The following is a 22678-nucleotide window of genomic DNA, read 5'->3' as shown; positions in this document are numbered from 1 at the left end:
ATTAGCACAGCACAGAAGAGCCCCTCAAGTTCTGTAAATTCTTCTGTGTTCAGGCTGCATGCCACTGGTCTCCTGTCCTTTGTGTTCCCCCCTCTTCTTAATTACAGTTTCTTCATGCACCCATGAGAAGCTCTTGCTTGAATCATATTTATTGATGCTACTGGCCACGTTCAGCCTGGTGATGGGACCACAGTGTTTTTTCTCCTTTGTTGTACTTGTCAGGGCAAATTTTTTAAGAGCTTCATTTAGATAAACAAAACCTATTCTGCTTTCACTGCCTGGCTTTGATGTGACAAACCTTGAGCTCTCTCCATGTGCTGAGCCAATGTGACTGGAGCATGCAAGACTGATTTTTGCCATTTTCTACTCATGGTTCCACAGTCAGAAGAACATACTGCAACTGGTTTGTGGAGCAAATTAATCCAGTTTTGTTTCTTTGCAGACATGCACTGACTTCTTAAGATTAAACGTGATGTTTCATCCCTAGTGACTCACTCCTGTAGCAAGCTAAATTCAAATGTCTTCTTTAAAGCCTGTAATCTAAACAATAAATTTTATTGTCACAGCTACATGGACATCAGTAAAAACAACTTTACATTCTGAAAACAGCTCCACGATGTTGCTGTTTTATGTGGTTTTGGCAAGAACCCTGCACTTCTTCTCTTCAAGCACTGCCACCTCTTGCTCCCAACCATGGCTGCTGCACTAACAATCTGCAGCTCAGACCAGCACTGCTGCTCAGGAGTTTACAAAAAGCCATTCCTAGACACTGGCAGGGAAACAGATTCCTAAAAAGGCAGCCAAAGCTACCCTGTGCACTGGGACAATACCCAGATAACACATCAGGCTGAGTTCATGAAGTACCTACAGATTCTTCTGTGAAACACAGCTCAGTTCTGTGAAAGCTCTTGATCTTCATCCTTCATCTCTTGATCTTATGCTCCCCCCCTGCCTGTGGACTTCCCTTTCCATTTGACTCCCTGAAGCCTCCAGATTGAAACATTCACACTGTGGGTCCAAGCTCCTGACACACAGTGAGAGGACAAGATATTGTCCCAGCAAAGCACACAAGAACAAAGGAGAACCTGAGTCCTTCTGCTTCTATTGAGGAAGCAGCACGTGGCAAGGAAGATCCATCACTGGTTCCCATCCTTCCAGTACCTCTGGCTACCAGTTTGGGTCTTGGTGCCAAGCTTTCTCAGAAGACTCAGAAGAAGAAAGCTCCTCTCTAACCAGCTCCTCTCTTACAAATACTGTATTTTGCTACAGTGCTTGCATTGATCTGTAATAATTTTCTATGTTTCCAAGCCAAGATTTCAAAGCAAATGAAAAATCCTGATTTTCCTTCATCTTTTACAGTGAGTTAAAGGAAAACACAGAGGGACAGAGAAATGATATGACTTTGAATCCAACTCTGTGCTCAAAAATCTATACCCTGACTTCATCCTTGATAAAAAAGCAACCAACTGGTGGGAGAACACATAATTCTAAAGACTGTACAAATGAAATATCCAACTGACACCTTCTTTACATGACCTTTGAAACAGAGTACATGCAGCCAATCCAACTGTTTGCCAGTGATGCATTCAGAGTTTTCATGTCTACAAACCCAGGCTCAATCAACTGCCAATCACCTTGACCAGTGAAACAATAAAAAAAAAAAGCCCCACAACACAAGATGGTTCCCACCCTAAATCAGTAAAAATAGCTAGGGTAGCAGATAAGATTTCTGCCATGCTGGGAAGTCAAATTTGGCACTGATCTGCCACATATCAGCCACCAGATGTTTCCTGTTATTTTTCATGCACAGGTAAGGTTAGTACAGACTTACTGATGCTTGGGTGTATCCATAATTGTGATAATCAAGTTAGATAACTTACCATGGAAAGCCTTTGCAAAATATATATTTCTATCATTAAAGAGGACTTACCTTTAAGGACTCCCACAGGGGAAATTGTACCAGAGAAAAAGGAATCTGGGGAGGTGGGAAAAGAAAAAGAAATAAAACAACATCATAATGTTACAAAAGCAAATTAGGTTGGCATGTTCCTCAACTGGCTAAATTAGGAACAGTTATTGTTCACTCAGAAAACTGCAGCTTATTACATTTACAAATCTTTAAGGACACTTTATGTATGCTGCCATTAACTGATTGGTTTCACTAAAGCAGTTTTACTTTGTTTATCACATTCCCTGCTGAGAGGTTAATGTATTGTTACCAGGGTGGCCTAGAAGAGCAATAACCAGTATGATCTAGTGCAGGGACAGTCTTGGTTTGACATTCAGCCAAGAAAGCCACGAGGATGGTTCAAGAAACACGTTCCTAAGGCCAGGACCACAGCTTGGCAAAAAAAATATTTTCAGCAATACAGACTCTCACAAATGCTGAGCTGAAAACAGTTGTGCTCCAACCAGGGCTTTGCAGTTGGGGCATCAGCTGAAGAAGGAAACTTTTCTAAACATCTCCCAGAGAGCTCACATCAACAAGCTCCCTAGAAAATTAAAAGGTTATCAAGTGCTGCCACAATCCAGCCAACACCCTGGGGAGATCCTTGGTGGTTCTCATCACCTATATCCAGAGGTTCTGCTGTGCAGCAGCAGCCTGTATCTCTACCTAGGTTCATCCCAGCTCCATGTGTCCCCAGCAGTGCCTGTGCATTTCCAGTTCCTTTACAAATTTTGGCCTGATAAATGCCTCATGACCAACTCTTTTAACACACGGTGAAAAAAGCAATCATCTGCCTCTTGTAAAGCTCTGTCAGCTGTGCAGGACTAACACATGTAGTCAGTCAGTCCATAGGTTCTTCTTCCTCCAATCTCTCCACTAAGTTCTTCTAGTTCTTTCTCCTCCACCACCATCTGACAAGCCCAGACAAATACCCACCCCTGGTACCACCCCTGCCTTTGCCAACTCCAGCCCAGGTATCTATCTCAAGGCATCCTGGAGGAAAGAGTCCCTGGAAAACACCAGCCTGTGCCAGAACTGCCCTACAGCTTCTATCTGCAAGTCTGCTTTGCCCCTGCCTAAATGCTCTGCAGGTATCTCCTCCACTTTGACTGTCTGCCCCAGTTTCAGATCACCTTCTTCTGAGTATCTATTTTCTTCTCCTCCTTCTCCCTTCCCCAAGCATATTGGGTTCTCTTCCCCCATACTTAGGCTGCTGTTGTAGTTTGTGAATCATCAATTACACACTTTCTGCCATGAAAAGTAAAACATGCTTGAAACGGGTAACAGATAAATCTTTGCTCTTTGGGATGTAAGTAATGTCAGGGTAAAAACATTTACTACAGAGATATGAACAGCTTATTAAATCCAAATTCAAGCTACACAAAGGAATCTGAAGTAGCACATCCATTCAACATCACAGGAGTTAAGGAGTATTGACTGCTTCACTGTGTTGCAAATAATGATTAATAAATGAGTCTGTAAAGTTAATCTGCCCGACAAAACTAAGCTTGACAGACACCTGCCACAGAAAATTTGTTATCTATTCAGGCAGGAAATGGCAGTGAGAAGAAATCAATGTCAGTGCTGTACATTGAGCTGACAAACTGAAATCTCTGAGGAAGTTTGTCATCTTGAACAAAGAGCAATATCCCTGGTGGCATCTCAGAGCCCCACAATAAAGGTCAGACATGGCTCTTGTTTATCAGGGCCTGGAAACTGTAGTGCAGTAATTAAATTTTGGTTTTAATACCAGATGAACAAGTCCACCTCTTTGACAGTAACGTTTGGTAATATGAGAATATATGTGTATATCCACAGGCTGCTGCATTGTTGTCTAATTGGAGTTAAATAGCATCATTTCTTTGCAATGTAAAATGAAAAGCAAGACAATCTTCTTTTATCTAGGCCTAAAACAGGGAGGGGAAAAAAAGAAACAATACCCACTACATTTGCTTCAAATTTGTTAAAAGAGAGAAAAGGAAACACTCTTTATCCAGCTGTACACCAAACAAAACAAGCTTTCAAATTCGGTCTCCAAGTTTTGCTTTTTTTACACCCGCAATGAGTGGTAAAATTATGCAGCTGTTAATAAGACAACAAGGGAAGCTTTTGACATAAACCCCTTTTTATCTCCTAGCTAGAAGCATTTCAATCAACAAGGAAATTTGTTCACGGCTGCTGTTTGATTTTCAGCATTAGTGGTGTTTGCTTTCCAGATCCCACTCCCTGGGGACCAGAACTGGACGGGGATTATAGGGTTTCACTTCTCCCTCTGTGCCTCACGAGATGCTACCAAAACTCCTGGGAAGATTTCCCATGTCTGTCAGTGGGATCTGCACAGCCGTGGGGCTCCCTCCTCTTTAAGATACCCACAGGATAAGGGCATAGACATTTATAAGTCAAAATTCAATAGAATTTGAAAACTTGTAACTAATAAAACCAAGCAGAGCAGCACCTTCGTCCACCCCAAGGAGATCCTAATGAGATGTCCTCCATTTCTTACAGTTGTCCATTGGAGCCTGATTGACAACATCTGACTTCAAAACAGAACCCACACAAGCAATTTCATGGGTGCTGGAATGAAAGGGAGTCTGGCTTCCTGTGGATTTGCTTTTTGTCAGCAGATTCTCTGAAGCCAAATCATTTCCAAGCTGGGCTGGATGATCTTCCCAAGACAGGGACCTCCATCACATTTCCTCTCAACATTTACTCCACAGCCCCTGTTGAAAAGTTCAGTTCCTATTGCAAGCCTTCCCTCATACTCCTTACTCTCCTTCACACACACATTTTCAAGAAACTTATAGGAACTTATAGGAAGTCTTTACAGCCTCTGCCTTTCAACATTTCCATGGCCAAGATGTTCAAGGGCTTCACAGGCTGCTATGTGCTCCTGTGGGCATACACCCTGTTTGCATAAGCCTTGTTTCCCTAAGAGACCAGACTAAACAGCCCACACCCAAAAGCAGGATTAATATATGCAAAAAAGAAATATCTCTGCAATGGTAAATCATCCAACCATGAAAAAGCCTTCAGATGGCCCTTTACTCTACCACGACAGACAGCACAAAATCTTGCAGTCTGGGGACACTTCTTAATTTGAACATTTCCAGCATTTCATTCCTTTTCATATTTTGCCTTTTAAAAGAAAAGCTCTTCAGCAATGAACAGAATCACACCCTGCCAGGCAGCAATATTTATGCCTGAAATAGGCTGAGGCAACAATAAAAATGTGGTCTGCACATGTGCTGGCACTTTCTGCCAGCAAATATGAAACCCTGGTGAGCTCCACCAATCTCCGATTCGGTGTTATAATAAAACAGACAGAGAGTACCAGTTCTCATGTCTGACCTAATGTTATATAACAGTGCTGTTTGCTCAGAGTCAGCTTTACAAAAAAAAAAAAAAAAAAAAGTTTAAAGCCCCTCAACAGCTGTAAATCATTATTTTACAGTGTTTAATAGGTTAGTGAAATTCTCATTTACTCTGGTCCCTGTAGTCCCTACCACCTGATGCCTAATTTCATGTCATGAACACTGCAGATTCCTATTTCTACAGATCTATTTGATTACCCTGACACAGAAGGATTTTTAAAGATTATTTTTAAAAGTTGCTTCATCGAAACAGTTGCACCTCACAGCCAGAGAAACAAATACACCTATTTCCACTTCTAAAATAAGTATTAACCTGCAAGTACTCAAGATTGATAGCAGAGCAAAAGCTTTCCCACCAAATACTGCTTAATTATATAGAAGAAATTTATGGAAGACCACAATGGTACTCTTTATAACAGCAACACAACATTTTAAAGTAACTCAAAATTTACCAGTTCAGTACCTGATGCTAAATTACAAACTGACAGGGAACACAGCTGCCAAGGAGCAAGCAGAACTTGCTGAAGGAGTGGTAAAGAGGGGGGGAGGAGGAGAACCAAAAGAAAAAAAGAAGAAGGAAAAAAAAAAAAAAACCCAAAACCTCATCAGGCTCTTCAGAACTGGGATTCCCTTCCAAATATGAGAATTCTTTCACACAAAGAGGAAACAGATGTCCATGGCTGGAATTTGCATGTGGCTTTATTCTTTTCTAGGATACAATAAAACTACTCTTCATCTCATCCTCCGAGCTAGAAATTAAGCAGTGGCATGTCATGCACAGTCCAGCTGTGCTTTCTACCTCCAACCTTTATTACCAATATGTTTAAAAAGAAGAAATGAAACAGAAATAAAAGGAGACACAAGAAAAGCATAAGAAATGAAAAGCTGTGGTATGCGTTCTCAAAACAATATAAAACCTACAGATGTTCTTGCTAATCTGTGGCACATGTTTGTTTATTCAGGTTTTCTCTGTCTCCAGTTCAGGGTCTTTGCTCTCCAGAAGAGCTATGTGTTTTTACAAATGTTAGAGTAAATATTGAAGGAGAGATTGGCATAAACAGCCAGGGGAAGAAACAGGCTCACCTTGTAAGAGCTTTCTCAAACATCTCTGAAACTGTACCTCCATCCCAGAAATTGCTCTCACCCTGCTCTTTACATTAACACCCTGTTAGCAGGAGAAAAGCCAACAGTTATGAAAAGGATTCTGATAGTACTAAAATCCCAAAGGCCAGTGGCAAGAACATCTGTCACCTTCAAGGAGAATGTCCTGCAGTCATCACAGAGCACTTCTCAAACTTGCACCCACCCTGTCACTTGTGTGCACTTTGACAGGGTTCACAGAGATGCTGTCACCACTGAAAGCTGCATTTAGGAGTGGCTGAGCTGCAGGTGCCAAACTGTGCCTCCTCCATTGTAACTACAAAGAAAAGTCTAATAATGCACTTCTGAGTATCAAAAAATATACTGTTTTCTAAGGATAAATAAACCACAAATTTCAGGAAGACAATCTTACCTAAATCCCTTTTTACATTCCTCTTTTTTTGTTGTGTTTTTGTTTTGTTATTTTGTTTTCTTGTTGTTTTGTTTTATAAACTTCCTTCTAAAAGTTGGTTCTTTCCAGATAGATTCATGTTACAGTAGAATAAAACAATCCTGCCCATCCACTGGAGTCAGCACAAAACAATTCCATGAATACAGTAAACCTGGTTCAGTGTCTTGTCCTCCTAAAATTCTTCACACTCTTACCCAATACATCTGGATTATGCAAACTGATGTTCCAGCTATAAAATATACTTTCCCCATGATGAGATTTGAAAAGACAGCACGAAATGTGGTAAAACTCTCCCCTGGTCATAAAAATAGACATTATTGTGAAGCCCTGTAGCTTTCCACAGTTCTGAGCAAAGGTGTAGAGGAGCTCAGCACAGCCACCAGTGATGGCATGCCCCAAAGCTGACAAAGTAGACTCATTTTCTAGCAACATTTGAGTTTATACTGCCTCCCAGATCCTCCTTGATAAATTGCCAACTCCACAAGGAACCTCATGAAGGTAATTTGTAATCTGAACATTAATGAAAGGCTGTCAAAGCCATCCGCTGTGTTCCTGCAGCTCTGAGAAATGAAGGGTGGAAGCATGGTGAAAAAATGGGTAAGTTTATGTGTTAAATAAAGGATGGAAGGTTTTGCTAATAAACACTGATGCAATTAGAAACAAAACTCTTCAGGCAAGCATGTCAATGCTGGTATAGCAACAACCAGAGATCTCTTGGCTCCATTCCACAACAGACAAATCACAGAGTCCACGTACAGCACCTTCCCATTAGACTGCACAAAGCCAGAAAGGTAGGACCACCATGGGCAAAACTATCAATTTGTATTTGCAAAAGACAACTTTTCACAACTCTTCAGTGCTGAATATGTGGTTTTGCAGCACTGCTGGGGGCAAAGAAACAATATTAGCTGTAGTAGAAACGCTGGTCTCAACAGTATCAAGAGTATCATTAAAAAAAAGGTTTCAGCCACCTACTGTAGTCAGCAATTCCCTCATTTTCAAGTGAATAACATTAACCCTGTGAGAGAGAAAACTGCAAGCTACAAATGGAAAAAAATACAAATTCTTGAATTATAATTCTTATTCTTATTCAAGCATCCACTAACTCTCAAATATCACCACCTTTCTTCCTCTGTTTCCCCAGCTCTAAAATAAAAGTTATTTCCACTTGTCACCTGGTGTATGGGAATGTCTGGAAGAAAATTGCTTTCTGAGACAAAACATCATGTGCTCCCCAGGGTTGTTTCATTTGGTTACAAGAGATTCTCAGAGATGCCCTTTGGATCTGTGTGGCAGAACTTGACACAGAGCAGGGCTTTCTTTTAAACAGCACCACACCCTTGTTATAGAAACAACATATAAGGGATGTTATGTACAGACAGATCAGATCCAGTTTTCCCTCCACTAGAAAAAGATTTTATTAATAAAATAAAAAATTGTTTTCCTGGAGGGGCACTGTTGACCAGCAAAGGGGAAAGACACAGTCAGAGCCTGGGATAAGTGCGTGTTCCCAACACATGGGAAAAAGAGAAGCACTGAGGCAGATGCACAAACTCAATGCTGGCTGGATTGATTTAAAAGAGCCTCATGATCACACAGCACCAACTTCTCACACACATGAGACAGACCATCACTGAGTTGCTGAAGGCTTTTTCCTCAAAGAAACAACAATAACAGGCTTCAAAATCCTCCCCCCTTTTGTACCAGCCCCTTACTTTGCTGGGAAGACAGAGTAACTTACAAATTGTGTAAGGTTAGCCACAGAGGTTGAGCTTAGTGGACCTCAAATACTAGCTGGGCTGACAGGCCACTGGTTAGCCAAATAATACCCAAATAATATCCATGCTCTCCCATTTTCCAGCAAATAAGCACTAATGGGGATGCCCATTCCTTTTTGAAAACAACATTAAAAAAAAAACCAAAACAGCCCTCAACAAGAAAACGAACATGCTGACACCAATTTGTCCATGCTGCTTTCTAGGCCCAGATGAAAATCTTGTAGGATAAAAAGATGAGTTTAGCAGCTCTGAAAGAATGAAGGTATTGTTTAACAGGAAGCAGATGTATGTCAGATGGCAAACTCATTAAAGTGTCCCATCGTTAAAGGAAATGGGATAACAACGAGGCATCTGAAAAAACCTGAACTGATCAGGAAATACACAAGCCGCAGCTAATCTCCTATTTATTGGTAGGTAATGCCTTTAAGTCATGCACATGCATTGAGTTTAGGACCATGAAGGACTAATCTTTGTTCTCATGAAAAAAACAGAGGAGTAGAACCCTAGAGCATGGAGTGCAGCATTTCTGGAAAAAGTCTTCTGAGGAAAAATCCTAACATTTGGAGAAAGCATTACATCAGGACGTGGGTGCACACATACACGCAGGGTTATGTGCTGCTGCCTGGGAAGTGCCTCACTTTGCTGACTTTAAAGGCATTTTAATTTATATGTTACATGTGTGAGGCATTGAAAATGTAACTGTAATTTCTAAATGCCTTATGAAAGGCACCTATCAAGGGAGAGCCTCTTAATGCAAATTTCTAAACTCTAATCAAAGAAAAAAAAATATCATAGGCAGACACTGGGCTGATGGATTCGCACTATCACAGTTGAACAATTCCTTTTCAATGAGAATTTTGGAGGGGATCCAAGGACCTAAGCAGAAGGAATAACATATGCAGCATGTTCTGTTCACAAGGCAGGTGGATCTGTGGAAAGGAGTGAGAGTATTGCTTCATCCAGCAAAATTCAAAGAAATGTGACAACAGTGCAGCTGTAATGGCACTGACATAAGCACAGGAACTCTTGCCCTCAGAGAAAGCCACAAAAAAAAAAATTAACAGACTGGGAAGAAACATGTGCTTTTCTCTTCCTGGATTCATCTCAACCTATAGCAGTTCTGTTATAAATGTCTTGTTTCTACATTATGATAACAAATATAACACAGCAGCTCTTGCCATCAAAATCAAATACATCTCTCACCAGGAGATTTCTGAATGTCACTAAAAAAATTTCCGTGAGAAAATCCATCTCTGCCTCTGCAAATGGGGCAGATCCAAAGTTATTTGAAATCACTGGGATTTTTACACATGTGGCTTCACTAGCTTTTGGACCAGGACCCAAGCTGGAGAAAAGAGAGAGTGAGTGTTCTAGCATACAATACATGGATCAACTTATTCAGATCCTACAGTGTCCTTCCCAGGATGCACAGACTCCAGGTGAGTGCAGGCTCTAGGATGTGCTCTTTTTAACTTCTTTTGCAGGAATTGGTGCAAATTCTCTGCTTTTACAGAAGTGTACACCACAGCCCTACTAGTAGTTGTATCTAAGCCCAAACCATATACACATTAGTACAGCTTAAAATCTCAAAATAGGTAATGCAAGCTAAGAAAATTATCCTGAATGTTTTACTAAATACAAACCTTTGCTGCATTGTTTGCCTTGATTATTTGGCAGGGGTATTTCTGCATATTTGCCTTTTGTGGGGAAAAACAACAAACAAACAAACCAGACAAACTCCAGATCAAGTCAAGTAACCAAATGTTGCTTTAAACAAAATGTCCCACAGATACTATGAGAAAATTACTCATAATAAGTAAGAAAAGTACTCATAGTAGCAGTAGGCTACTGCAAAACTAATATTAACAAAACAACTACAATAAACCACCAAGTTGAAATTTCTTTCTTTGAAGTGCATGAGCCATACAGTGCTGTTTATGTATCTCACACCATTATCTCCATCATGTGGCAGAGATAAAAAATGCAGAGTAATGTCCAATTTAGGAACTGCTGTTCATGTAAAGGTATTTTACTTATTTTACACACATATCAATACATACTTTGTTGTACAAACATTCAAGATTTTGTCAGTGTCTCACACAATGGGGCACTGCTATGCTTCCTTCTGTGACTCCCACTTTCAGCTCTACAGGAAGAGAACCCCACAGGCAAAAAAGAAGTTCTGGTGCTTACACTCCCATGGGCAGTGCCCCAGTGGGTCCCAGAGAAATGGAGATGAAAGAGAAGAGACCCAGGGTGAGCAGTTTGTTTTAAATGGTAAATCAGTAGAGATGGAGTAAAAGGACTGATCCTCACTGGCTCCAAGAAGGAGTTTGCCACATGTGATCTCTGTTGGTGTAAGCTGAATAGGAGTTGGTTCTGCAAAGCACAGAACACATCTAATTTCCTACCTCTTTCCAGAGAAGCAGTTGAATAGGTTCTTAAGTCCTGTACTGAATAGTCTGGCTATTCTGTGTGCCTGAAATTAAACCGGATTATTTTCTCTCCCTCTATCTTGTTTAATTTTTAATAGAGTTGCATTGCTATAGCCCAACAGACCTGGTCTTACAGAAGTCACTGAGTGAAACAACTTGTCTGTGTAGGGGAACCTATTAGCTTATGACACTGATCTTTTCTAGCTTTTATGTATTAAAGCATGAGCTTCCCTGAACTGCAGCTACAGTGCCAAAAAATTTAATCTGGTTCTACATTATAAAAAACCCGAGCTAAAACTCATTAAAGTGAACTGAAATATTGCAACACACATTTGATCAAACCCAAATGAGCAGTTAGGCAATGCACATTCAGATACAGGAAGGATAGTTCCTTTGTTTTGTTTTTTTTTAACCTTCTATAATATTTTTCAAAGTTTAACCAATTCTGTGGACTTTCTCACTATTAAAACAGGAAGCCCCCTGGACCCTGCAGACTTCCCTGCCTGTGGAATTGGAGAGCTACTCTGCTCCTAAGGGAGCATTTCTTGCTCCCCCACCCAAAGGTAGCAGCTGTACAGTGTTGGGTGGGACACTGCAGGGCCACCTGAGGCTCACTGCCCTCCCAGGTGTGGAATTGCAGGCTCGTCCCTGGCAATGGAGCCCCTGGGAAAGCCTTCTGGCTGCCTGCATCCCCCAACTTCCTGCCTGTCAGCAAGCTGGGAAAAAACTTTAGAGGAGGCTCCTGCAGAGGCAAACCCAGCGTGAAGAGAACAGGGAAAGGTTTGCTTTCCAGAACCTCTTGCAAGCTTCCTCAGAGGAGTCTAACCCTGCTTGCACAATGGAATCACCACTGTAAGACCTGTGGAAATAAAAGCCATGACTCTAAAATTATTTGTTTCAATTAATTTATAGGGAAAATGCTTTCCCCGTAAGCCTCTGAATTCATTTCCATGTCTTTATGCAGCCACCACCCAGCTTGGACATGAGGAAAATGTGCCAAGCTACAAGAACATGGAACAGGACCAAGAGGAACAAAGGTGCTCTGGTGGGTATGAACTAAACAACTGGAACATCCCAGATACACACAACCCCTCTTATTTTCTATTTACTCATCCTGCACTGCTGTTCACACAGCCCAGATACAGGTTTGGTTTTATTTGAGAGCCTGATGGGAACAGAAGCACCACAGCAGCTAACTTGATCTACAAAAACCTCAACTGTGATCAGCAGACACAATGAAGTGTCCACTTTATCTGTATAAATCATCCCCTCCATGCTGGACAAAGCACTTAAGCACGTGCTTAACTTTCACTATTGCTGAATAGGAAGAAGATTCTGCTTTAAAAACATCAAAGACCAGACCCAAACAAGTTCTTAGACTCCATACTCTTCTTCACGCTCCCAACTTCCCATTAATCTAAAAACTCTTCCAGAGCTGCTGTTGGGCCAAAGTGTTTTGTTGAGCTGATGCCTAAACAAAACTTTCTGCTAATTTGGAGCTGCAACCAATGTGGTGAATGAAGAGAAAAGCCAAAGAAAACAGTGTAAACTTCTCTGCGGGGTTACTTTAGATACACAATAAAGAACTCAGTGACTTCCAACTCCCAGCAGAGGATAAGCCAAGGTAACAATGCAACTGCAGCTCCACCAAGAGGTTTTAGCATCACGACCAGCAGTGGAAAAATCCAAGCAGTCATTGCATCTGCCAGGGCCCCAGGATGTGCTCAGATCCCACCATTTCCAGCACACTCCTCTCTCACGCAGTCGGTCTGAGCACACACAGCATCTGCTGCACTGATGGTGCCTTTAAGAAACTTCTGTGGAAAACATTGACACCAAAAGGAGAAAGCCAAACTGCACGCCCACTGCAGCCTGGCCTCTGGAGGGAAAGGGATGGGAAATGCTGCTCTCACAGCTTTAACTCATTTAAAGGCCATTTCACATCCAGAAGGTTCCACTGAGATGATTTCTTTTCCTCCTTGGTTTTGCAGCCATGTCAAATGCCCATCACAGCCAAGATTTGACAATTCCCTGCTGTCACAGGTAGAGTCATAAAACTCAGTGCAAAGGCTGGTGCTGTGTTGTCTGGTTTGGGCTTTTTTGTCTGTGATACAGGGTAGATGGGATTTTTATATATATGATCTGACCCATAGTCGTCCCAATTGTTTTCTAGCTGGGAAACAGAAAATCAGCAATAAAATAATTTTATAGCTAGCAAGCTTTACTTGAGGGGAAAGAAAATCAAACACAAATATGTTGGCTGGGGAAATAGCCAGACTTTCCCTAACCACAAGGAATATCCAGAAATTTTACCTTTCAGTTTGTCCACTGAATTTTAGAATCTGCTTGAGAAACCTGCCCCTAGGTAGGTCTCCTGAACTGTTTCTATCCCTGCAGCATTTGGATGCCTTATTGTATCACCCACAGCTCCCAAAACACATGCATGATGCTCCTTTCACCCCAAAACTGACTTGAGATCTGTCCAAGTTATTTTACCAAAACTGTGAGGCAACATCTGAAGGAAAAAATGCTGAACCTGGTTGAAGATGTGGTGTCCCTGAGGTTTGCACTGCACACAGCTGGACTCAAAGAACTGGGCAAGAGGCAGTAAAGCAAAGAAAAAGGAAAGAAAGCAGTGCTATTGCATAATAAAAAGAATGAGCTGACCTCAAAGCAAATGCCTTTTCCACTGTAATGTTAATAATCTTTTGGGCTGAAAAGGAACAGACTGGTGTTAGCAGCATATAATATATCCAGGTGACTTAAACCAGGACTTTTTCTAATAAGATTAGCAGCTATACATTACAATTCCCATAATGTTTCAATCTCAAGGCATTTTAATGCCATTTGTCATTTATCTCCCCTGGGATTTTCTCATTTGTGCCAGATTGCTTTCTTCACTTAAAACACAATTTTTATCTCAGCACAAGTACTAATAAACCACTTCAGAAAGAGTAACCAAGATCTGTGGAATTAATACATGAACCAAAACCAACTGTGGCTTTCAATCAAAAGATACAATACCATTAACACATTTCTTTCAAGAGTACCACCAAATACTGGTAGTGGCCTTAGATATGGGGAAAAAAGTGAAGAAACCTGTGAAACAGCTTGCTGATTCTGCATTCACACATAGTTTTAAAAGCTCAGTTGATATCAAGCCAGTGAAAGACCTGACCTTGGATGTCCTGCAGTGAATATATCAGTATCTTATACCTAGGACTCATCTGGGGTGGAAAAGAGGTTCCCAAATCCAAGCTAAAATGTTGATATGGTGAGAACAGGCTGTTACACTGAGGGAAATTTCCAGGTGGCCAAGAAAGAGAATCTGAGCCAGAAGGAGCTCTGCTGTCTGCTCACACTTCCCCTTCCAGCTGCAGCCCTGGGGATGGAGGAGGTGGTTACCACTTTCCTCCTGCTCCCAAGCACTTCTTGTAAGCCCTGTCACACATTATTGTCCCTGTCCCTCCCAAGCACTGGTCTGGCTCCTCACATAACTGCTTTGCTCCCAGTTCATGCCAAATAAACCAGGTTAAAGACAGCAGCTGGTAACAGGGGGCTGAAACCTCTTCAGATGCTGGAATTGGATCTCTGAGCATGGCCTAAGGAGCAGAGGATATTGGCTGAAGTTCCAAGGATGAGCTATTTCTACCACCACAGTGCACCCACTGCAGTCATCCCAGAAAAAAACCTGACATGACCCCCTGAATCCACAGCCCAGCTGGTAAGCACCTATTTGGAAAGTGTAGCTGAACACTAGGAAGGTCCTACCTTAAGCAAGTCTTTAAGAGATGTGTTGATTGGGAAAAAAAAAACCAAAAAACCCACACACACACACAAAAAAAAAAACCCCATCAAAAAGTAAAGAACTCATACCTTTGCTATACCACACGTAGCAGCTCAGTAAGATAAATGACAAAAGCCTTTACTGTGGTGGAACAGTTAAATACAATCACAATAAAATTCCACCTGTCAGCTCCAAAAGCACCCCACATGTAGAATTTACACAAGCTGAACTGGAGCTGGTTCAGGGCATGTCATAACAGCCATTTCTGCACAGTGCTCTGTTAAAATTGGCCTCAAGATGAATTGAGTGCCTGTAAAGGGCAACCATATTTCAAGCAAACCAGGACATGCTCAGGGTAGTTGGACTGCCCCTTCAGCTGCATTCCAGAGTGTTTAATTTTTGCCACACAGTTTTCATGAAAAATATTTCCAGCACGCTTCCAAAAAATTCTGCAGTCCAGTAAAAATACTTTGTGGTGAAACTCAGGAGAAGAAGGGAGAAGAAAGGTATTAGTTTACACTGAAAGGATTTTGCACAGCATTATTCCAACCTGCACTTCTAAACGAAAAGCACTTTTTGCACAAGTTGTTTGCAATCTGTTGGTTTCCATAACTAAAATATGGCATTTCCAATCCTATAGCAGCACGTGAGGGTTTTTGTATGGCAGCCTGTTTTGTTTGTATTTGTGATGCAGCAATAGCCACTTCTGGTATAGGAGACAACACTGCAAAAATGAAAATAAAAAGGGCACTGTAAACTATTTCACTCTCACTCCAGTTTTTCTCAAGGAGCTTTAACTTAAAAAATCTCACTGTGTGCAAAAGACTTTTGAATCAAGCCAGTGGTGCTGAGCACTCATCCTTTTAAGTCAACTTCACTTCAGGCAAAGCAGCCTGGGCAATATAATCAGGCACTGCCCTTCCCAGCAGCTCTGCATTACTGAAGTCAGTCTGGCACAAATGAATAGAAACCCATTTGGGTTTTCTCAAAAGTTAATGCACCAATAATGTCAGATTAATCTGTACTAATGGCACAAGTTTCTTTCATGTCCCACAAACTCCATATATTGAATCTGCACACTAATAAAGCGTTAAAGGCAACAAATTATATTGTCAGCAATAAATACATTTCAGATGTAGCAACTGGAAGAGTTGTTAGTGGCAATTTCACAGGGAAGGCTGCAGTGAAGTCCATGTCCTCTTTGCCCACATAGCTGAAATGAGTCTTCAGATGCTCTCAGGCACAGGTCAGACACTTTCATAACATATTTTTACCAGGGTATTTGCTCGATGTCAAAAGTAAATATTTTTGCAAATGATTCACTAGTAAAATGCTGCTATTCTCACATTTCTCTGATTGTTAAAAAAGTACTCGCTCACGACCTTCAAAAATAGATCTCTCAGGAGTCTTTAAAACCTGTATCATTTTTTTAAAAAAGAGAGAATAAGATGTGTTTGTTTCCTCTGATTCCAGGTAACTTACAATACATGCACTCCAGCCAACTAGTTAAAACTTCTTCCCCTTTCTATTTCTATATCTACCAACACCCAGTTCACAAAATCCACCACTTGGAGACATAATGAGAAAACCAACTGGCCAGATGGGCTGCACAAGCTCTGTGGTGTCCTCCAGGGAGGACAGAGGCTCTTCTAGGGATAAGGCATTAAGCAGGGAATGATGGCACAGCAAGAACTGATCACACATTAGAACATGGAAAAGGCAGCCATAATTTTGTTGCAGGTCCCTTTTGTACCAAACACTTCACAAACAACTGAAGATTTGCCCCAGAACCTGCAAATGTCATTGCTTAATCCACTTTAAAGTAGCACAGCTACTGGAAGCTTAAGTGCCACTTTGGTGACAGTTTATTCTTGATAAATAAATCATTTTTACACCTGACACAGCTCGTTTCTTCCTTTCATGATAATTATAGTTTTAGAAGCCTCATTTAAGGGGTGCAAATTAATTTCCAAATTCCACCTGCTGTCAAGGACTGTATTTTATTAGGTGATTAATTACCTGCAGGAGCACTTCAGGAGACACCTTGGAGGCAAACAAGGATTGCTGTGACAGCTCCTTTAAGATATGGCTCTGTTCCTGAAACCCGATGAGCCCAGAGATAAAATAACTGCATACAGGTGTTATGATCTACAGCACCTTGGGATGTTTCTGCTTCAGAGAAGTCCATTTCCCCTCTAGAACATGCAAATATTTGCCTCAATGCTTTAGCCCTTGTCAGAAGTCCCATAAACTGCCTGAGGTTGGGTCCACTTCCACACTGAGGCAGAAAGCTACAACAAGCAGCCACGGGGCACTGCTCTTCCCTCTACCTCAGTGGACTCCTAAAAATCATCTTTACTCCCAAAACACAGACTGCTTGGCCTTTTCCTGCTTATATGCTTGGATGACTTGTTTCAAATTTCTGGGCCAAAAATGCTTTGTGTAAGTTATATGTGAGTTAGAAAGGTACCAGAATTTATAGCACATTTTACCAGTTTCCTGTTGTCATTTTGGTCTTCTACATGGACCAGAGCTTCCAGCAGACCCACACTCTTGACAGCACAGCACAAAGATCTTATACTTGTGACTTGTAACTCCTCTTTGAATTCAAATTTGCCCAAAGATCACAGTGAGATAAACAACACAGCACAGTTCATACACACCTATGCACCAAGCTCAGGCACCACTCTGACACACCATTTAGGTACCAAAAAAAAAATCTCCACAGGGAAACAATTCTTCCAGTAACACAAGTAGAAAAACACAGAATTTAACAAATTTTACAGGCTGATTTTATCCACAGGATGTACTGAAGTTTCTTATTCTACACAACACCCAAAGCACTGCTGTCACAAGAACAGCTCTCTTCCAGTTCTTGTTCCCCTTCTCTTATAACTACACCTGCCTTTCCTGGGAATTTACAATACTATGGAGAAAATGAGTTCCAAAGCCATTGACCAAGGGCAGGGCCTGTTCCCAAGATGTTTGTCTAACCAATTAAACAGCCCCTCCTGATGGATGGACTGCACAGCTGATCAGCTCAGGTGCTGCTTTGTTGGATGGTTCCCCAGAGCAATTTAAGTCATTACTTTTCACCTTCTCATCATGGGCAGAGGAACAAATTTTTCTTTTCTCCTTCGCAGAAAATTTCCAAGTACTTGTCTTTATTTATCATTTTTCCCTCCCTGTGGCTTTTTCAATGCTTTTCCTCCCTTTCACACACAAGGACATCAGACTCAAAGACTGCCAAAGGCAATTCTCACCGTGTACTTTGTCAGCAAGCTTAACCCAGATTGTTAGAAAGAGATGGTAAAGTCTAAACCAGCATTAACCCCTCAAGTCTGGGAGCAAAAGAAAATAAAGGTGGCAGAATAAACTAAGAGAGATGCATCTAACAGCAACAGATTTCTTCTTCTGATTTTGGGATAGTGAGATGTCACAATCTCCCTGCAGTATGCATGGAAGAAGGAAAATCAGTGCTGAACACGTCTGAGGTGGGAGGAAAGAATCAGAGAACTTAAAGCTCTCTAACAAAATAATAATAAAAGGCACAAAATCTTTTCAGAAGCATTTTGCAAAGATGAGGAGATGTGGTAAAGGGAGGGATTATTCTGGACTTTGAAGCCAGAGTTCATCTACAGCAGTTGTAGTTCTCAAGATGCAGATGCCTAGTGTGATGCTCCAGTAGGGAAGTGTAAGCCCATGACGTAACTCTCAGATAAAACAAGATCACAAAGCTACTTGCTGCACTTTCTTCCACTCTCAAAAAAACCCAACCAAACACCAAAAAAACCCTAACTGCAGCAGCACAACCAGTAACATCCAAAACCCAACAACAACACAAACTTCCCAGAAAAACATCAGATCCTAGTGAAGATCAAACTGGAGCTTATTGCTCCAAATCTGCCCTTGATTAAGTATGGTGCCTTTCACCACTCAGCAGTTGTTATAAGGTTATAGAGAGAAGCCTCATCTAAAATGTCATATAACCCAAAAGTAATTAACCAACTCTGACAAACACTACTACAAACCTACTTCAATTTTAACCCACGTCTTATGCAGGAAACTTCCAGTTGAACATTCTGCATTTTCTCCTTTGCCCGCATACGTTTGTTATTAAAACCACATGTGGGCACTGAATCATTTCATGGTTCATTTAGAGACAAACACGCAGAAAATTGTGGGAAACAAGCAAAACCCTAAGAGTCTGTGCAAGCCTGTGGAGTCTGAGGCATGTTGTGGTGCAAAAGCTTGAGCTACAGGGCTCTGTTGCTCTGGAGCACCAAAGTGAACAGGAGAGAAGTCACCCTGTGTGTACACTGAATTTCTGAGTAGATTCTTAGCAACATCAGCCAGTGTGACAGCTTCAACCTTTGGTGCCTTGCAGAATGCCACATGTGTGCTCAACTCTTTGTTCACAACAAAACCCCCTAAGAGAGACAGTAGAATAGTCTTTCATTTCTGAAACTGGTCTGGCAATGAGCAAAATTCCCCAAGTGCATAGGAAGTTAGGAGCATGACCTCAGGCAAAGCACTCGATCTTTCTGGATCTGACATCTGGAAAAAGTGGTAGCCCTTCATCTTGTCCATTGGACTAGAGGGTCATCAACTTAAAGATGACTTTTTGCTGAAAGGAGAGTCAGTAAAACAGCAAGGTTTTGCTTTTGATTGGATTTGTATGGACTATGAACATTACAGCAGTGGTTGAAGGACTCACAGATAATGTGCCTGCTCAGTTGTGCCATGATATCACCCATGAAGAAGTCCACTTGAGAACACAACCTCTTCCCATTAATGATTACTGTTACTTTCAGAAGCATTAATTCCCTGAAGGGAAAAACTTGTGGATAAGCATTTTCTTAAGAATACATAATCACCTATGGATCTTATTCCCCAGCAACACATGGAACATTAAGTTTGCAGATCTCCAGTTCTGCTCTGAAGCCTAAAGCAGCCATGTCCGTAGATCCAGGTTTCCTGTTGAGCCCTCTAGGAGGATTGTAAAAGCTCAGATACTGACACTGTAACACAAACATTTTCAGCCTTCCTCTTACAGGGGTGTACGTAACACACACACAAGAGATGTTTCGTGGATCCCAAATGCTTCAGGATAAAATTAAACCATTAAATGATGAGGTGGTCCAGGCAGTTTGAGAGGAGACCTCTCAAAGTCAACTCTGATGAAACAGCTGTCTATTAGAAAGTTTCAGAAAGAGGTAATTTCTGAAGAAAGACAAGGAAGATGATAAATGTAAATCTCTACAAACCACCTGTCCAGATAAGGGGCCCACATTTCTCACACAATCACTGGTTTACCTGTAGCTTTATGAAGACAGCAACACTCAGAAGCACTAATGAAAATCCCAGACCTCAGTTTTCCACTTAAGTTTCCATCTTTCTCTTCTTAATGTAGGGCTATAAAGTAGGACCTCTCACTGGTATTAATGAGGCAGTAAACACCCTCTTTCAGAAAAAAGAAGCTGTAATTTCAGACAGCCTCATATGTAAAAAACACCTCATACCACATAGCTGATTCCTGAAGAGGCAAAGCAAAGGAAGCCCAGCCAGGTTCTTATGACTGGTGGACCTGATGATCTTGGAGGTCTTTTCCAACCTTGGTTATTCTATGACTAAGATTTCTGATACTTCTCTTGGATGGTTAGAAAGGTAGAGGAGAGGGGCGGAGGGAAGGTGACAAGATGAGCAAGCATGTAACAAACAAAGCAGTAACCATCAAAATGATTACTGCAAACATTTCAGAACTAGGGAATGAGGCTGATTTAGTACCAAAAATAATAAGTATATACAAAACTTGGGTTTTTTTTTTTTGACCAAACTTTTGGCACAATAGGAAACTACATTTGCTGCTTTGTATTGCTTTAGGAAGTGCTTTTCATTCCCACCCCACCTGCAACACTGCTAAGCTGCAGACATATGACAATCACAGAATCATCAGGGTTGGAAAGGACCTCTGAGATCATCAGATCCAACCTTAATCCACTGCCACTGTGGTTCCCAGACCATGGCACTGAGTGCCACATCAGTCTCTTTTTAAAAACATCCAGGGATGGAGAATCCACCACCTCCTTGGGTGGTTTCTGAACAGGAACAAAGCTTTTTCCATAAGAAAAATCTGTATCTTTGAAGGGAAGAACCTTATAGGGAAATTATAAAATTTATCAGAGCTCTCCCTGCAACAGCAGGAATTTAGCAGAAGGAGGCAGGTGGGGTGAATAAGAATTTATGGGATGTCTGTAGACATATTAAGTATCGGAAGTACTTCAAAGCACAGGTAACAATGAAATGCTTTACAGACACAATAGGTTTAAAATATGCACAGCCTCAATCTATGCTTGAGACTTTATCATATTAAAACACATCCAGAAGATACTATCTGCTCTTTATAGGCACTGGTAATCCAAAAGGGTTTCTGCCAGTGTAAGCTCAGGCATGAAAGAATATATTGGGGTAAAGCTCATGCTCAAAAGGGAGCAATGCTCAGCTCCACATTCTTTTGTCCAAAGGTACATCTGCATCCTGGATCAAAAGTTCAGTCAAGCTGTGGCACCTGCACTGTGCCCATATTCATGATACTTCAGTTTCCAAGACCTGCAAAATATTTTTGGTCATTAGGATTTTCTAATGGAGTATTTTCTTCACTGTCAAAGGACCATTTGATCAGTTCTGTTAGGCAACAGAAATCACCTTTTATCTCCTGATTATTCTCACAGAAAAATACAAGAAGGCAAGAAAAAGGTGCTGATAATTTCCTGTTAATTCAACATGCTTCATGCAGTAAAGAAACCAGGATATCTTCCACCTAGGTGCCTGGAAATAGCCTGACCCTGCAAACATCTCATTCAAGAAGTTCATTCTTAAGTTAACAGGAGCTTGGAGAACACAACAGCTCTTAAAACAGAAATGCCAACAGTTTTGTATTTTATTATTTTCTTTACTATCCAAAAATATTTCTAAACACACTTGTACAAAAATCTTTTTCATTCCTGTTTTGTGGAATGTTCAGATGTGGTTGAACAGAAAAGCTTCAGGGTCACAAAATGATATCCAATTTTACTGTCTCTGATCCAAACCATAGCCTGAGTATCCATTTTCAAATAGAACTAAAACACATTGGGAGCTTTATGCTCTCTGAACTGTTCTTAAGCTGCACTATAAATTTAATTAACAGCAACACCTTTGACAGTATTAAAAAGTCCTGCTTGCAGTCAGAAATAAGACCACCAATGGTAGAAAAAACATAGATAGGTTTGCATAAAACCAGATTACCAGTGCTAAAGCTTAAAATCAGCAAAGTACCAGACATCTCAAAAGAAAAAGATTTCTAAGCTCATTCAAGTTTCTTTAAGTGTTATCTGGTATGCATAATATTAATTGAAAATAAATCAAAAATAGTAGGAGCCAGTACAACCCAATGCACTTACAGCACCATAATATCTTGACTTTCATTCTCTGAACCCCCCTTATAGGCCTTTTTTTTGTTTGGTTTTTTGCTATTTCAGGAATTCCACTATAATAAACTATGGAATTCTGCTCATAGAAAGAAAATTCCATAACTAAATTTTCAATTAAAGTCTCATCTCCTCCAGGAAAAGGAAAATGGTCCCTCAGGCCTGTATTATGGTTTGGTTAATTACAAACCATCCAAAACAACTACTGAAAAGACATCTGTGCTGATGAAGTCTGAGGACATTTTGTACCAAAACATATTCCTTATTTTTAATACCTGAGTGATAATCCTAGGTGAACATCCAGGGAAAGCAGAATGCATAAAGCTAAACCACCTTTC

The 22678-nt window shown here is 40.9% G+C and overlaps 1 protein-coding gene across 2 annotated transcripts in view; it reads right to left on the bottom strand.

Moving 5' to 3' along the window:
• Positions 1–22678, bottom strand: part of SLC25A26 (solute carrier family 25 member 26) — an 81109-nt gene that overhangs the window by 22805 nt on the left and 35626 nt on the right. For both annotated transcript variants that reach the window (XM_071756252.1, XM_071756253.1), the window contains one exon: positions 1931–1975. In XM_071756252.1, the coding sequence (XP_071612353.1) occupies positions 1931–1975 (45 nt within the window). The remainder of the gene's footprint in view (positions 1–1930; positions 1976–22678) is intronic.

The sequence above is a fragment of the Heliangelus exortis genome, chromosome 12 (assembly GCF_036169615.1).
Source record: "Heliangelus exortis chromosome 12, bHelExo1.hap1, whole genome shotgun sequence".
NCBI classification, from domain to species: domain Eukaryota; kingdom Metazoa; phylum Chordata; class Aves; order Apodiformes; family Trochilidae; genus Heliangelus; species Heliangelus exortis.
Note: the sequence above shows the minus strand (reverse complement) of the source record. Positions and strands in the feature narration are given on the sequence as shown.